Raw genomic sequence first — 16,890 nt, forward strand, 5'->3', positions numbered from 1 at the left:
TAGTGGCAATTGGCTGACCCTCGGGGGATAAATCACTGAAAAGGGAGGGAGCTTTGATCTTTTATGTGGGCAGTCCAACGTAACTAGCGCTGGGGGATGGTAAGTGTGGGTAGTGGCCCACCGAAGTTTAACACTACACTGTTCTTCTGAGATTGAATATCTAACCCCAGTACCACAGGGGCGCAGAGCTCCGGCCTAATAAAGAACCACACATCAGCCAGGCAATGTCCCTGCAAATTTAAAGTAACTTTACACTTGTCCCATACAGTTTTTGTAAGTTCACTACAAGCCATCGATATCTTTTGGTTCGCTGGAAATCTCCGCAAATTTAAGGCTCTGGCCACTCTCTCGTGGATGTAGCTGTCAGTACTCCCTGAGTATATTAGACAATCAAGAGTCTCACTATTCACCTCCCCCTTCATAGTTGACCGTTCCAGTCCGTAAAATTCCCCAAGCTTTGGAGTCAATTGAGCTATCACAGGGGATCTCACCTCGCCGTCACTTGAAGTCAATTCAGCCTGCTCATCTGAAGGTTCCCCCTTTTCACACTTGTCTTGCGTTCCTGCAGCTCCAGGACTCATTTTCTTGGTGCTTCTCTTCTTCTTTTTATCAGTGGGATTACTTTTCACCTTACATGCTTTAGCAAAGTGGCCGAGTTTCCCACAATAGCTGCAGGTAGCAAATCAAGCCAGGCACTTCTGTCTGGGGTGCCAGCTCTTATCACAGAAGTAGCATTTTTCAGGAATTCACCTTTTTCTTTCCTTCAGGGTTCCAGCATTCCTGGATGTTTCCTTTTCGGTTTCTAACATTTCACTGGACTGCATGGCACTTCTCAGTGTTTTGGCTAGAATGACTGCCTGGTTGTAGGTTAAGGGCTCCGTCTCCAGCAGCCTCTGTTAGATGTAACTGGAGTCCATCCCGTTGACTAAAGCATCCAGCTTCAAGGGATTGTGGTGTTGTTGCATATTGACTGCCCTGACATCACATTCATTTGCCAGTGAGTCGAGGGCCAGTGCATAGGCAGCATCACTTTCCCCAGGTTTCTGGCGTCTAGTCAGCAACTGGTGTCAAGCAAGTACCACATTCCGTGGTGAACGTAAGCAGTCAGACGTTCCCGGGCTATAACCAGAGTGGTAGCTCCTTGTGTTACGGCAAAAGGGACCTCACCCAGCAGAGAGTTCAGGTGGCCCCACTGTATCGCCTCATTGACCACGTTGTTTTGAGCCATGTAGTAATCGAAACAAGCAATCCTGTAGTTGAAAATTTCTCTGACCCTCGGGGCAGACTGGTCGATTATCAGCCGCTCTGGCTTGAGTGCTGCATCCATTTCTGCTAATAAAAGCCATGATTATTGTTTGACCACATCGTCTTTGTTTACTTCATCAACTGGCACATCAGTGGGGGATGGAGGTATAAAGGGATTGCACATCATTGTGAAAATAATGAGGCAGTCCAGTTTGTGAAATCTGAAGTCATTGAAGAGATGGAGGACATATAAGATTGAGAACAAGTCTGGTAGAGGTAAATTAGAATCAAAGCTTGTCAGGACATGATGGACATGCTTTAATTCAGATGAGAACATTCCCATAAGATGGGAGATATTAATAAATAACTAATATGAACAAACCAGGTTACAGATAGTTTGATGGGTTTTGAGGTGTGATGCAGTGAAAAAGGTCAGAAGAAAGATAAAGAGAACATGAAAATAGATCAATAACTGTCATAAAAGGTGCAACAATATCTCTAGGTAGAGTGATTAACATTAGCTATATCTAAGGGGCTGGGCAGAAATGATGCACTGTGTGCTAGAAAAGAAATTCTGTGCTCCATGATACCAGATGCTGTCCAAAAACATGGCATTCTATCATGCCCTGAGAGAACCAAGGTATTGTGCAGAAACATGATGAATGAGCAGGAGAGAGAGAGGGACAGAGAAGGGAAAGAAAGAGAAAGAAAGGAGAGATGAGAAAAAAAAGAGAGCTGTTTCTGATCTTCTGTGGCTTTTAACGTCCCCAGAGCTGCATCATTAATAAAATAAAGGGCTCTGTGTCTGATCTTTATCCCAATATGCTTGGGAAATACTAATACAGAAGAGTTAGAAACATAGAACAATAACAGCACAGAAACAGGCCACTTTGGCCCCTCTAGTCTTTGCCGAATCAATTTTTGTTTGCCCTGTCGCACCCAGTCCATAGTCCTCCATATGTCTCCCATCCATGTACCTGTCCAAATTCTTCTTAAATTTAAAACTGAGGTTACATTTACCACTTCAGCTGGTAGAGGTAAATTAGAATCAAAGCTTGTCAGGACATGATGGACATGCTTTAATTCAGATGAGAACATTCCCATAACACTCCTACTGCTCTCTGTGTGAAGAAGTTCCCCCTAAACTTTTCCCCTTTCACCCTTAATCCATGTCCTCTGGTTTGTATCTCACCTACTCTCAGTGGAAAAAGCCTACCTACATTACTCTGTCTATCCTCCTCATAATTTTAGATACCTCGATTAAATCTCCCCTCAATCTTCTACGCTCCAGGGAATAAAGTCCTAACCGGTTTAACCTTTCCCTATAATTCAGATCCTTAAATCTGGGCAACATCCAGGTAAATCTCTGCGCTCTTTCTATCTTATTGCTATAGTTCCTGTAGTTAAGACACCAAAACTGCACACATTACTCCAAATTTGGCCTCACAAATGTCTTACACGACTTTAAAATAACATCCCAACTCCTGTACTCAATACTTTGATTTATAAAGGCAAATATGCCAAAAGGTCTCTTTACAACCCTATCCAACCAAGGCACCACTTTCAGGGAATTATGTAACTGTATTCCCAGATCCTTCTGTTCTACTGCACTCCTCAGTGGCCTACCATTTACCAGTGCAACACCTCACACTTGTCTGCATTAAACTCCATCTGCTATTTTTAAGCCCATTGTACCCTCTTCAAGCTTTGAAAGTTGTCTCTTTACTTATCGGCAGTTCATGGCAATGTGAAGTAAGCTTGCTTTCAACAACAAAAAGCAAATGCTTGAAACGCCTTCCCACCTGAAATGGGATCTTTTCTTTAGTAAATTGTACCCAATTGTATCTTCTGAAATTGCCTCTAATTACCAGAAAGATGGTTCAAAATTATAATTATGAGGCATTGCAAGACACTACGTCAAACGATAACACAGAGACCAGATGGGAAAGGGGAAGAATATTTGACGCATTTTCTGTGGCCCAACAGGGGAGGGTCACTGTGAAGCTTGGTCTCAGATCAAATGGAAAGCTGTTGTTTTTATAATTCAGGATAATGGAGTTTTACCTTAATGGAGTCAGATCTCCCATCCAGAAAGATGCTGCAGTCAGAAAAAAGAGGCTCGGTTAGCCATTATATGTTGGTCAATTGATCATTGGGATAGTTCGTCATGGGCATACAAAATTCTTAGCGCATGATATAGAAAGGTAGAGATAAAGGGGGGATGGATATTTTGTGCCAGCAGTTACTTTAAGATTTGTGTCATCTTTTATCCTCGGGTAAAATATTTCACCACAGAATAAGGAATAAAGTAATTTTAATCAGTTATTAAACATCCCAACTCAGGACTTCCGCACAGCCTTACAATGATTCAATTTCTACTCCACTGCAGACAGGCCATCATACCTCAAGGCAGAGAGAAAATGGAAGACGAGGAGAAGGAGACTTTGGACGAGCAGCCGATGATGTAAAAAGAAGTGGCGAAGAAGGCTATCCAGGATTACCTTGAGTTCTGGATCAACTGGGGAAATTTGCCAAAGAACGGCAGATGGAATTTAACTCAGACAAGAGTAAGGCACTGCATTTTGGTAAGTCAAATAAGGCAGGACTTACACAGTAAACGACAGGGTCCTGGGAAAAATTTTGAACAGCAGAGTGGGAGAACAGATACTTACAGTAGTTCTCTACTGTGGCAACACAGTTTCATTAATCAAGGTGCAAAGTACAGGAGCTGGGACATCAAGTTAGAGCATAGAATGCTGCAGCCCTCCTAGTCTGTGCTGACCACTATTTGCTAGTCCCACTAACCTGCTCCCACTCCATAACCCTCCAGATCTCTCCCATCCCTAAATCTATCCATCTATTTTTAAAACTCAAGATCGAGCCCACATTTATCACATCAGATGGCACTCTCTGAGTGAAGAATTTTTCCTTGATGTTCCCCTAAACCTTTCCTCTTTCAGCTTAAAACTATGACCCCCTCATATATTATCTCCTATAATCGAAGTGGAAAAAGCCTACTCGCATCCACTTTGTCTATACCTCTTATAAACTTGCAAACCTTTATCAAATCTCACCTCATTATTCTTCACTCCAAGGAATGAAGTCCTAGCCTGTTTAATCTTTCCCTGTAACTCAACGCCTGAAAACCTGGCAGCACCCTATTAAATCTTCTCTGCACTCTTTCAATCTTACTGATATTCTTCCTGTAGTGATGCAACCAGAACTACACACAATATTCCAAATATGGCCTCACCAATATCTTAAACAACTTCAACAAAACATCCCAACTCCTATACTGTCCACCTGCGATGCCATCTTCAGGGAACAATGTATCTGTATTCCCAGATCTCTCTGGTCCTCTGCCCTCCTCAGTGCCCGACCATTTACTGTGCATGTCCTACCTTGGTTTGCTCTTCCAAAATGCAACACCTCACACTTGTCTGCATTAAACTCCATGTCATTTTTGACCCATTCTCCAAGTTAATCCAGATCCCTCTGCAAGCTTTGAAAATCTTCCTCGCAGTCCACAGCACCTCCTATCTTGTGTCATCAGCAAACTTGCTGATCCAATTTACCACATTACCATCCAGATCGATGATATAAACAACAAACAACAATGGTACCAGCAAAGATCCCTGAGGCACACCACTAATCACAGGCCTCTAGTCTGAGAAGCAACCATTCACTCTGTTTTCTCCCACACAGCAAATTTTGAATCCAGTTTACAATCTTTACATTGATTCCTAGTGTCTTCACCTTTTGAACTAACCTCCCATATGGGACCTCGCCAAAGGCGTTACTAAAGACAACATCCGTAGCCTTTCCTTCATCTACCTTCTTAGTAACCTCCTTAAAAAATTCTACAAGATTCATTAAACACGACCTACCACATACAAAACCATGCTGACTGTCCTTAATCAGCCCATGATTGTTCCAAATATCTATATATCCTATCTCTCAGAATTCTTTCCAATAATTTACCTACTACTGACGTCAGGCTCAATGGCCTATAATTACCTGGTTTATTTTTGGAGCGTTTTTTATACTATGAGTTACCTTCTAATTCTCTGGCACTTCATCTGTGGCTATGGACATTTTGAATATATCTGCCAGGGCCCCTAGTCTCCCTCAAAGTCTGAGGGAATATCATATCTGTCTTGGGGATTTATCTACCTTTATTCATTGCGAAGCAGACAGCAACTTTTCCTCCTTAATCTCCATTATGTTCCATGACACTTCTGTTTGTTTCCCTTCCTTCCTTAATCACTATGCCAGTTTCCTGATTAAATACGGATACAAAAAAACTGTTTAAGATTTCTCCTATATTGTTAGGCTTCACACATAGTTGACCACTCAGATTCTCCAGGGGGCCAATTTTGTCCCCTACTATGCTTTTATTCTTAATATTCTTGTAAAAACCCTTCGAGTTTACCTTCACATTATCTGCCAAAGCAACCTCATGTCTTCTTTTTGCATTCCTGATCTCCTTAATTATTTTCTTGCATTTTCAGTACTCTTCAAATACCTCATTTGCTCCTTGTTGTCTATACTTGCTATACACCTCCCTCTTCTTCTTAACCAGATCTCCAATATCCCTTGAAAACCAGGTTTCCCTATGCCTATTAAATTTGCCTTTAATCCTAACAGGAACATGCAAACTCTGCACCCTCAAAATGTCACCTTTCAAGGCCATCCACTTACTTAACACACCCTTGCCAGAAAACAACATAACCCAAACCGCTCTTCCTAGATCCTTTTTCATTTCAAAAAAATAAATGCCTTCCTCCAATTTAGAATCCCAACAAGACATTGGAGAGGCCACATTTGGTGCACGTGGGCAGTTCTGGTTGTCAATAAGATGGAAATGGGGCATAAAAGATTCATAAGAATGTACCAGAATGTATGAGGTCTGGGAGGGTTTGACCTACAAAAATAGGCTGGAAATGTTATGTAATGGATTTGTGTTAATATTAATATTTAGGTTAATGCTAAGATATATTTCATATAAAAAGATCTTAGTAAAGTTAGTTATGGGTTGTTACAGGGTTGCACATGTTAGAGCACATTGCAATAAGAGAAAAAAGTTCAGTTGGAGTCAATGCTTCTGGGAAAAACAAACCCTAAATCTGAAGAAGTGTTCTTAATGGAAACTCAAGCACCAGGTGTGGTTCTTAAAAGCATTTTTATGTACAATCAGCTCTAAGCTAGCAGCTGTTTCAAACCTCAAGTATCATTTGGGATAACCTGTGTAGATTTGCTTGCATCATAAACCATTTTAGCCTCTTGGTCTAAGACAGTCAAAGGTTGTTATAGATATGGAGTGATTTTGAAGAAAGGCAGGAGGTTTTGCACAAATGAAACTAAAACTGCAGTGATGTCATGTCACATGATGTCAGAGAACCATATACTGAAGGCGAAGAGACATTTTGAAACAGAAGTCTGAAGACTGAAGGCACACTGGATATCCTAGGGCTATAACCACTAGAAAGAGAGGGAGATGCTGCACTATATTGCATCATCCTTATTATAGGAGATACACAACATAAGTGGCTTTTAAATAAGTAAGACCGCTTCTGACTGCTCTTTTAAGAAAAGAGAGGCAGCCTCATTTGTGCCTAGAAGATTGTCACTCCTGCTTAAGAAATAATTCATCATGAAGATCACAGTTCTGTGAAAATACTTGTGAAAGAATATCTCTCTGAAAGACGACTCATCAAAAAACGCACGAGTTTGAAAGAAATTGGATGCTTCACTTTTGCTTGATAATTACATGTAAACCACAATTTAAAAAGATCCTGAAGTTCAACAAGAAGTTTGAAATTGGACTTTAAAATGAACTTTTCAGACTCAAGTTTAAACTGAAATAGTTTGGGACTTTAACACACACACATTTACATTTGTGCATAGTGGGGCTAAATTTAGAGTTTAGTGTTAAGTAAGAAATGTTATGTTATTAATAGTTTAATACAAAGTATTATTTTGAATTTACCATTGTCTGGTGAATTTTCCATTGTTAGTGCTCCTTTGTTAGTACTAATAAGGACTGTTAGTTCATAACAGCAGGGATTCTTTAAACTGGGGGTTTGGGAAGCCGCAGGGTGACACACAGCATGAGAGTCATAGGCAAGGTGAATGGTGACAGTGTTCTTTCCAAGGCTGGGGAGTCCAAAACTAAGGGCATTGGTTTAAAGAGAAGGGGGAAAGATTTAAAAGAGTTCCAACAGGTAAATGTTTGATGCAGAGGGTGGTAAGTATATGGAATTAATTTCCAGAGGAAACTGTAGACGTGAGTACAATCATTACTTTTAAAAGACATTTAGATAGGTACATCATTAGGAAAGGTTTGGAGGGATATGGGCCAAACACATGCTAAATAAACAAATGGAACTAGTTTTAATGGACAATCTGGTCAGCATGGGTGAATTGGACAAAATGGCCCATTTCGGTGCTATAACTCGATGACTATGACCAATCAATTATATCACAAGGAGGAGAGTTATCCTGGAAGGTTCCATTGCTGGAGGCTGAAGTTTGAACACAGGAGGCCATGTTTAAGTCTTCCCAGGGAAAATTGATGTGGCTATTGCCTTGTGGGATGAAGATGAAGAGTTTTGAGGTCAAAGAGTTAAGGTATGAAAGCGGTGATCAGAGAAGAAGGGAGATGAAATCAGGAACATGCACTGTTCTAGGAAAAGGTTCCACAAGGTATTCAAGAATGACAGGGAAAATTTGGTCAGCAGCAAACAATGTCTTGAGGGTCAGTGTGCGACTTTTTTAGTAATATTAACAAATTAGAAGATGCAGCTCACTCCTCCATCCATACTTCTCTGTTTAGTGCCCTTCCCGCAGAAGCTCTAATTCTGTCTCCTCATTAAGTTTGAAGTTGTTGGGAAAGTTCCTTTATTCAAGCGGTTAGCGTTTCTCTGCTACTGTGACTTGTCTTCCCTCTGGATATCAACTGACAAGCCAAGGCCTCTGGTGCAAATGAATTAATTTAAGCAGAACCAAACATCCATAAATAAATGAAAATGATAATCAAGGTCTTTATCTCTTTGATTCACATTACACCTCCATTTGTCAAAGGGGCTAACATAATTATATCACACATTTTCAAGCTGTCATTTATCTTAATATCATAATTTAGAATGCACATCTTACTGACGTGAATGCTTCTGTGCACTATCTAATTTATCAAAAAACTGGGAAGTGATACCCAAGTTTTTATGAATAATTAACCTTACAAATTGCTGTTGTCTTTGGTTTCAATCTGAAAATGTGAATTCTAATCTTTTCAATCTCATAAGCCCTATTCCTGGAACACTTCCAGCATCCCCATGTCCTATCTTGCTTTCCTGCCTCACTCTTGTCTACTTCATCTCATACATCACTAAGTAGTCTTGGTTGAACAAAAGGTTTCTCAGTCTCCTGCAGACATTACGTGCAATTTTTGGGGGGCATCAATTGATGGGCCTATGAGCAAAGTAATGGGCAACTGAACTCCCACGTGTTAGCTCTTCTTCAGAACTAGGAAATCCCTTGAAACATTTTGGTATTATTTGGGCTCGTAAACTCCCAACATCCAGGTCTGGTGCATCTGACAGCACTTCCCAGCCAAATAAAGTATTGTTATATTATAATAATACTTTATTTGTTACAATTTATAATCCACACAGGAGCAGTACTAAAATGATTATGCTCTCTGCATACTTTAGCCAAATTATATGGTGGCCAGAACCTGTTTGGAAAATAAATCCTAAAGAGTGTTATAGTTAGCCTGCATTTCCAAGACACAGATTTACCTGCAAAATATGAAATCTCCTTTAAGCATAGAATATGACTTATTGCATGTTTACCTCCTATCCACTCAATCCTTCAATCCTCACCTACCTACATTTTTCTGAAGGGAATTGCTGCTTATTTCAGCTGAAACTTTTCTGTTCTCAGCCTCTTTTTAAAAATTTTTGTACTTGACCTGCTCTAGCAGATCCTCTAGTTCTTAGCCGGGAACATAAAGCCTTGAATTTACAATGAGACACATGGTATTGCTCCCAGCACTTGCAGTTAGAATGGAGAAAATCTGCTTCCAGATTCTGGACTATGTACCCAAGACCGGTTAAAATGAAAGGTCCAGAAGGTACAGTCAACGATTCCCCCACCCTTTCCGGGGGTGATGTCGGACCATTCTCTCGTGTAATTGATGACAGTGGATTGACAAAAGCTTTGACGATTTACAAATAATTCTCTTCATTAAAAACCATAAAAATGTTACACCTTGTTTATGATGTGCAAAACCTCAAATTCATTTTGATGTTTCATTTAATGGTGTACTAAACCAAATGCTTTTTAAAAATTTCTTTGGCCCTGAGAAAAAGATCTTATTTATATGTCTATGCTTCTGATTATTCAATATTCTATTGTTCTCAAAATAAAAAAAATATTAAAATGCAACTATAATCTTGCGTTACTGTACTTTTCCTTATTTTGCTTCCTGCAGATCTAGGAATCAATCTTTTATTCCTGCTTTATTGTTCTTCAAAGATTAATTGACTGCTAAGGAAGGTGTTGCTGGACTTCAGAGAATTCCCTTCAAATGATCCTCAACAGCAGTTGATGTTGGAACAGTCGTCACCCATGTCACAAAGAGGTTTGTGAACATCTTTGTTTTGCAAATGTTGGGCACTGCCCTTTCTCTGGTATTGACTACAAAATCGAGGCCACAGTTTAATACAGTTAACATTTTGAAACGAGCACTTCTGTTCCTTTACATCAGAATTACAGGACAAAAGTTTTCATTTGTGGGAAACAAGATGAAGAGCTGTCCATGTGCTGAGAGCTGGATCAGCTGCACAGTGCCTCATTTTGCACCAGAATCTGGTGAAAAACCTGAGAGACATTCCTGCTCCCATCTTTTCTATAAGCCAGAATCATAGTCTCTGAACCTGGTGGAGGTTCCATATTGGACTTCATGAAGGTCCTGACACTGGGGAGAAAAAAAGGTAATTGTTTTACCTTTGAAATCATGGTATTTCTACAAAAGGATTTTCCTGATATCTTTGTACTTTCCGATATTTTCAACACAATGTCTGGTACAAAGAAGTTGGCAACTTGCATGTGCCTGTACAATCACTGTATCCACATCTTAATTTTTTTTTGGCTGACAGCGTACTGGAGCATCCATACCCACGTGAATTTGGCCTGACATTTCCAATGTAATAGCTAGATTTGATAAATTAACAGAAGGAAAATAAATGTCTCTTAACTGCAAGCACCTTTTATTAAAATAAAACTAATGATTGCATTTCTAATTAGTGCAAGATACAGTGGATACATTGAACATTTTAACAATTTATGCATGAATATATGAATGTTAAACAATTATGCATTGTGGAACATGCACTTTAGCCATTTTGTTAATTTGCAGCATATGCTTTAATTGGAGATCTATCAGCTATCAAAAATAAAAGCCTTGATTTCCCTAATGGTCAGAATTTAGTTATGAGGCCACTTGATGACAATATAGTTATTTGTATAAGGTAATTCCAAGCAACTCATGGTGGTTAGTACTTCAAAGCCATAATGTTATTACATTTCCTTAATTTATTTGGTCTTGTAAATTTGAAAAAAAAATGGCTGTCATCCCTCAGTAACCATTTCCCTCTTCCACCAATTGTCTTAAATTACTATAAATGCAAAACTAATGTTCAACATGCTTTGAGATTTTACTTAAAATTAATAAATTGTACTAAAGGTTCAAAAGCCACCTATCAAGTAGACATCTCCACTGATTCCATGTGCACTCAAACACTAAAAAATATACTTCTCATCCAATACAACAAACTATGTCAATTCCTCTCAGATGGTTAACACCTGCACAAGTCCTTCACTGGCATCAATGAGATCCCATAGTCACTTTTACCTTATCACCCAAAAGCAGAAAGTATTCAGCCCCTTCAAAAACCAGTAACTTTGATGCCCCATTATTTCAGCAGATACTCTGAAGTACGCCAAAGTACTGGAGAAATTCAACGCAGCATCCACAGGAAGTAAAAAGCAGTCAACACTTCAGGGCTGAATCCTTTGTCCAAAATGTGTGCTTAGGCCTGAAATGTTGATTGCCCTTTACTTCCTGTGGATGCTCCGTGACCTGCTAAGTTTCTCCAGCATTTCTGTGTATTGCAGTTTGAATGACAAGCCTTCCACCTGACTTGGGAGACTTAAAATCTATAAATTTTATCTGATTAATTGCACTGCTTGTTCAACCCTACAGATCTTAATGAAATTTTGGGTCATTTATTGAAGAATGGATGAGTATTTCTCCTTTGTTTTGATGTCTTAATTGAGATAGGCACTGATGGAACCGATTACTGAAATTTTATTGGGCTTCAAGGACATTTTCTGAACACTACGAGATGGATTTTCATTATATTCATACCTGTTCTCTATTATTGAAGTTTTTAAGCCATTCATTTGAAACAGATTTTCAACTAAATTAATACAAGGAAGGACAGTCCAAATACGTTATGCCATTAACTAAAAACTATATCAGAAATTACATTCCCCACAATACTTCCTGGGCATCATTTTCATTGGTTATCAAACAACAATTTTTTTTGTAAACTGTTGTCAAAGAGGATTCTTGTGAAAAACATGAGATCTATTGCAACACACAGAAATGTACTGGAGGAGTTCAACATGCCATGCAGCATCCATGGAAAGGAACAGGCAGTCAAGATCCAGGCCTGACCCCTTCCTTCTTCAGGAGTGCCAAGATCAGGCAAACACCCGCAAAAGAAGATGGGGTGAGGGGGAGGAGAATTAAATTAAATAAATCATATTTCCAAGCATGCAGCACTGATTCAAGTTATCAAGCAATCAGCAGGTCTTACCATCTCCCCTGCATTTTGAAGGAATATTTAGGGGAAAATGTCAGAAGCATTTTTTGCACAGAGAATGGAGGATGCCTGGAATGCATTGCTGGGAGTGTGATGGAGACTGGTTCAGTAGGGATATTTAAAAGACTCTTAGATAGGCACATGGATGTAAGAAAAATAGAGGGTTATGGCAGTGAAGTAGGAAAGGATTAGATTGTTGAGGAATAGATTTACATAAGTCAACACAATATTGTGAGCTGAAGGGATGTTCTTGGCTGTTACTTTATATGTTCCATGAAGTGCAAGACAAATGGGTTACTTGATATGTTAACTGATTTGCTTTTATTATTCCTCAACAAATACCTTGGCAGTGATGTCACTTTGCCCCATTTCTCGATGCAGAATCGCCTGAGTCCATTGCTTCCTCTGAGGGCTGCAAAGCCTTCATAAGGTATGCTGGATGTCCCCGTCACAAACTGTTAAAGAGAAAGAAAACCATCTTCCCAATGAACATATGATACCACTGATGCTACTCTTTAAACCAAAGCTGCTCATAACTTAGAGGATTTGCTGAGTAGGATGGATCTCATTTGTAAACCTGAATAGTACATCTGTCTGACAGCATCTTGCACAACATTGGGCTCTCCAGAACTGGTCTCAGGCCAATATTTTACATTCCTCTTTAAAACTATTCTATGTAATAATTTTAAAGTGCTTTAACCAACAAATCATTTATTTTTAATAACCTTCTAAATGACCATAAATGGCCATTTATCAGTTTATTTGGAAGCACCATGCATTCTACTTACATTCTCCTATTCAATACTTTTACAGTGGAGTTAACTGATTCAGCAATGCAGATGTGGCCTTTAAAAGTAGTTATAAGAAATGTTAAACAAATGTATTAAAAGCATCCATCAACCCAAATATTACAATTAATATTTGGCCTTTGAGCCATGTGACATCAAACAAAAATATCGCACTTGTTGCCAATGTGTACCTGTAAAAGCCGGAGACGCTGCTCATTGTTGAAGTGCTCCACAGCTGTCCAGAACCACTTGATTACCATGTGACCATCATGGTAACCTGAGGGAAGAGACACATGCATTACATTCAAGGGCATAGTCGTGACTTTGTAGTAGGTTGGATGGCAGGTCTGAACGTTAACAGACTTCACTGCCATTTCCATTTGCAATTTTTCTAAATTGGTACTGTGAGAGATTATGTTATATTTTATATTGTATATAGATACATTTTAAAGGAGATAAATTGTGGCAGGATTTTTTAAATGTAGGTTACATAAAAACACTTCAAAACACATCTCATTTAAAATGCCAGAACTCTGCTCAAACCAGAGAGTCCAGGCTCCAGGTGCCTTTGCAAAAACTTTGAAGAATGCCTATAAGGACTTCACAAGTATGTGTTAATTGGACATGCTGTGGAGTAATGGATTATTGTTTTGGAAAGCAACAGATGAACAAACTCGGTCCCAAGCCACTGTCTGTCTGAGTTCTAAGAGGGTCATATGGTTTTCTCCGAGAGAGAGAGAGAGAGAGAGAGAGAGAGAGAGAATACAGTTTAGCAGCAGCAACTGGGACTGGAACATGACAAGCTGGCAATCTTGTGGAAAAACCCCATTTTGAAGATGAGTTGTGAGTGCTGAGTTCAGCCTCGTCAAAGCCATTGTGATCCATACATGAGGAGATGGCTGGCTTCATAATGTTTCACTTGAAATAAGGGAAACAAAAAAGGAATTCTGTGGTAACCTGAAAGAAAGAAGTTATCATCTGAAAAACCCTGATGGGGCAAGTTTCTTCGGCAAGATACTGAAGTGACTGATCAGAAGGAATCAGTTGTGGGTGCCCAACAAGAAACAAATCTCTCTCTGAAAACTGACAAGAACCTTCCTGAGCGTTAACCATTTACTTTTCAAGCATCAAAGCCTGGTGAAATTCATAAATGTTAAATTCTGTGCACGGTATAAGAATTGCCTGTAACCAGTGAACTTGGAGGAGTGAGAAGTGGGATTATAGACAATAGACAATAGGAGCTGGAGTAGGCCCTTCGGCCCATCGAGCCAGCACTGCCATTTTACAGATCATGGCTGATCACTACTATCAGTACCCCTTTCCAGCCTTATCCTCATAACCCTTAACTCCTTTGCCCACTAGAGTCTTATCTAACTCTCTTTTGAACATAATCAGCGAATCTGCCTCTACCACCGTCTGTGGCAGAGCATTCCACAGATTCACACTTCTCTGGGTAAAAAAATGTTTTCTCATCTCCGTCCTAAAGGGCCTACCCTGTATTCTTAAACTATGCCCTCTAGTCCTCGTCTCCCCCATCATTGGGAACAAGTAATCTGACTTCACCCTGTCTATCCCCCTGATAATTTTGTATACCTCAATCATGTCCCCCCTCATCCTTCTAAACTCCATCGGATACAAGTCCAGTTTTTCTAGCCTTTCAGCATATGTCAACCCCGCCATCCCTGGAACTAACCTTGTAAATCTGCGCTGCACACCCTCTATAGCTAGTATGTCCTTCCTCAAAATTGGAGACCAAAATTGGACGCAATACTCCAGGTGGGGTCTCACCAGGGCCCTGTACAACTGCAGAAGGGCGTCTCTGTTCCTATACTCCAATCCCCTCTTTATGACTGTGAATCAAATAACTTTTCTGAACTCACACACACGTTACATAAACATACGCTAAGAATTGGAAGGGGGTTAAGTTAATAGTAATAAGTTAAAGTTTTCATGTTTAAAGATAATTAAAAGCTACTTTTGTTTAAGTAACTATTTGTCTTGGTGAATTTCTATTGCTGCTGGGTTTTGGGGTCCTCTGGGCTCATAACAGTGCTCATGAAGGACAGAGATTCCAAAGTGTAGGTATGAACAAGTTGCTCATTCAATAGATGTAATTAATGTTAAACTGTATTTAATGATGAGCAAAATTAATTTAATCAAAATATGATAACTCCTTATGCTGGTACAGCATTCTGGGCTGTAGGGCCTAAATTGTGCTGTGATGTTTCATGTTCTGTTCTATGTCTGCAGTTTTGCTGTTAGTCTATGTAATTTAGACAGTTTTATTATATCATAGCAGCTTCAGGATTAGCACAGAAAGGATAGTAAATGACTAAAATAGTTTTATAATCTCCCTCACAACAAAGGCTTTCTGGACTACTGTCTCAAAACATCAAGCAAAATTATTGAAGATAATCATGAATGAGAAGTTGATGCAATGAGAAATAAACTGTGGAGATGCACAAGAGTATTACTTCCAGCACTGATCCTCCATCCATTAATCATGGGAAAAATGGAGTAATTATATCAGGCTACAGCTTGCAGAAGTACTGCTTCACAGTTCAAGCACCTGCTGTTTTTCCTCAGCCTCTGTTAATGTCTAGGTGGAGTTTGCATGTTCTCCCGTGACCTTCGGTTTTCATCCACATTCCAAAAAAGTGCAGTTTGGTCAGTTAATTCCCCTGTGTGTGTAGGTGGGAGGTAAAATCTTTGGGAGAGCAGATGGAATGTGGGGAAAATAAAATGGGATTAGTGCAGGATAAACTGAAGTGGGTGCTTGATGCTTAGCACAGACTGATGGACCAAAGGGCTGTATGTAACTTCATTCAAAATTAACACCTATAGTTTAATGAAATGGCAGCTCTGATGAGAAGATGAAATGCTTCATATCAAAACCTTTCATCAGAACCAAAAACAAAATGAAAACAAAAAGGGCAGTAAAACATGAAGGTCAGGGTGAGGGGTGGGGTTTAGGAGTATAAAAATACTAATATTTCCCCCCCTTGAGTACACTAATATTTGAAAACAATAGGATAAGAAGAATTTTCACCTCTTTAGGTTTCAGTATCATTTTACAGCTGTTCCTTTGTTGAGACATTGAACCACTTTTCCCTGATTTTCAAGAATAGTGTGGAGGGAATGGAATTTAGTGGAGAGTTTGGTAGCAGTGGACGCTGAGTTATGGCAACTGTCAATTTGGTAACAAATGCCCAGGATCCTTGGCTGAACCAATCTCTATTAAACATGTCAATTGGGGACCAAACATGATGGAGTGCATGCCATGAGCACCTGATTCAGTTTTTCCAGAATTGCTGGGAACTAACCCATACTGGAAGCTGCTGAGAATGTTGGTGACACCATCTCATTCTTCAGCAATACTGTGAGCCATTGCCAGGACAGGCAGGGCCCAAGTTCAGCCCAGGACATAACAACTAGAAATTTATGACTAGCAATCCTCATCAAAGTGTCTGATTGCTATCTATAGCTCAGTGCTTTTAGATAATTAAGCATTGGACTGCGTCTTTGCCAATGCATTTCAGGCCATCTGATAGAAGACCATTGCTGTTCAATTCTGTTATCAAGAGAATAATTTTAATTCATAAGTGGAGAAAAGGCCAACCATGTGACTAGCAAGCAATTCAGCTTTCTGCTCCTTGCTCTGGACTGAGAAATAGGGAGACACTCACCACTTCTGTACTCAGTATTATTGCGCCAGTCATTCAGATCAATCTCTGCTGTGCCTGCGATAACCAGCTCCAGTTCACGGGCATCAAACACTGATACCAACCGTGAATCTACCACCTGCAACATAAGTTGACTATTAATTCTTTGGAAAATGAACAACAGAATGCAACTAAAATGTAAACATAAGACGAGCAACCTCTAAGGTTGAAGAACAGTTTCTTTACAACAGCTATCAGATTATTGAACCGCCCCTTGCCACTCTAATCATGGATTGCTCCAAT

General features: G+C 39.7%; 1 protein-coding gene and 1 long non-coding RNA gene across 2 annotated transcripts in view; one reads left to right on the forward strand and one right to left on the reverse strand.

The window, feature by feature from the left end:
• LOC138758395 (E3 ubiquitin-protein ligase HECW1-like) overlaps positions 1 to 16,890 on the reverse strand; it is a 284,362-nt gene that overhangs the window by 35,045 nt on the left and 232,427 nt on the right. Inside the window, exons 23-25 of the mRNA XM_069927283.1 lie at positions 16,612 to 16,726; positions 13,117 to 13,202; positions 12,480 to 12,592 (exon numbers count right to left, since the gene is read on the reverse strand). Coding sequence (XP_069783384.1) covers positions 12,480 to 12,592; positions 13,117 to 13,202; positions 16,612 to 16,726 — 314 coding nt within the window. The remainder of the gene's footprint in view (positions 1 to 12,479; positions 12,593 to 13,116; positions 13,203 to 16,611; positions 16,727 to 16,890) is intronic.
• On the forward strand, positions 1,447 to 9,870 carry LOC138752712 (uncharacterized). Its single transcript, XR_011350869.1, has 3 exons — positions 1,447 to 1,521; positions 3,635 to 3,830; positions 9,740 to 9,870. It is a non-coding gene; the product is annotated as an uncharacterized lncRNA (long non-coding RNA).

The sequence above is a fragment of the Narcine bancroftii genome, chromosome 1, assembly GCF_036971445.1.
Source record: "Narcine bancroftii isolate sNarBan1 chromosome 1, sNarBan1.hap1, whole genome shotgun sequence".
Lineage (NCBI taxonomy): Eukaryota > Metazoa > Chordata > Chondrichthyes > Torpediniformes > Narcinidae > Narcine > Narcine bancroftii.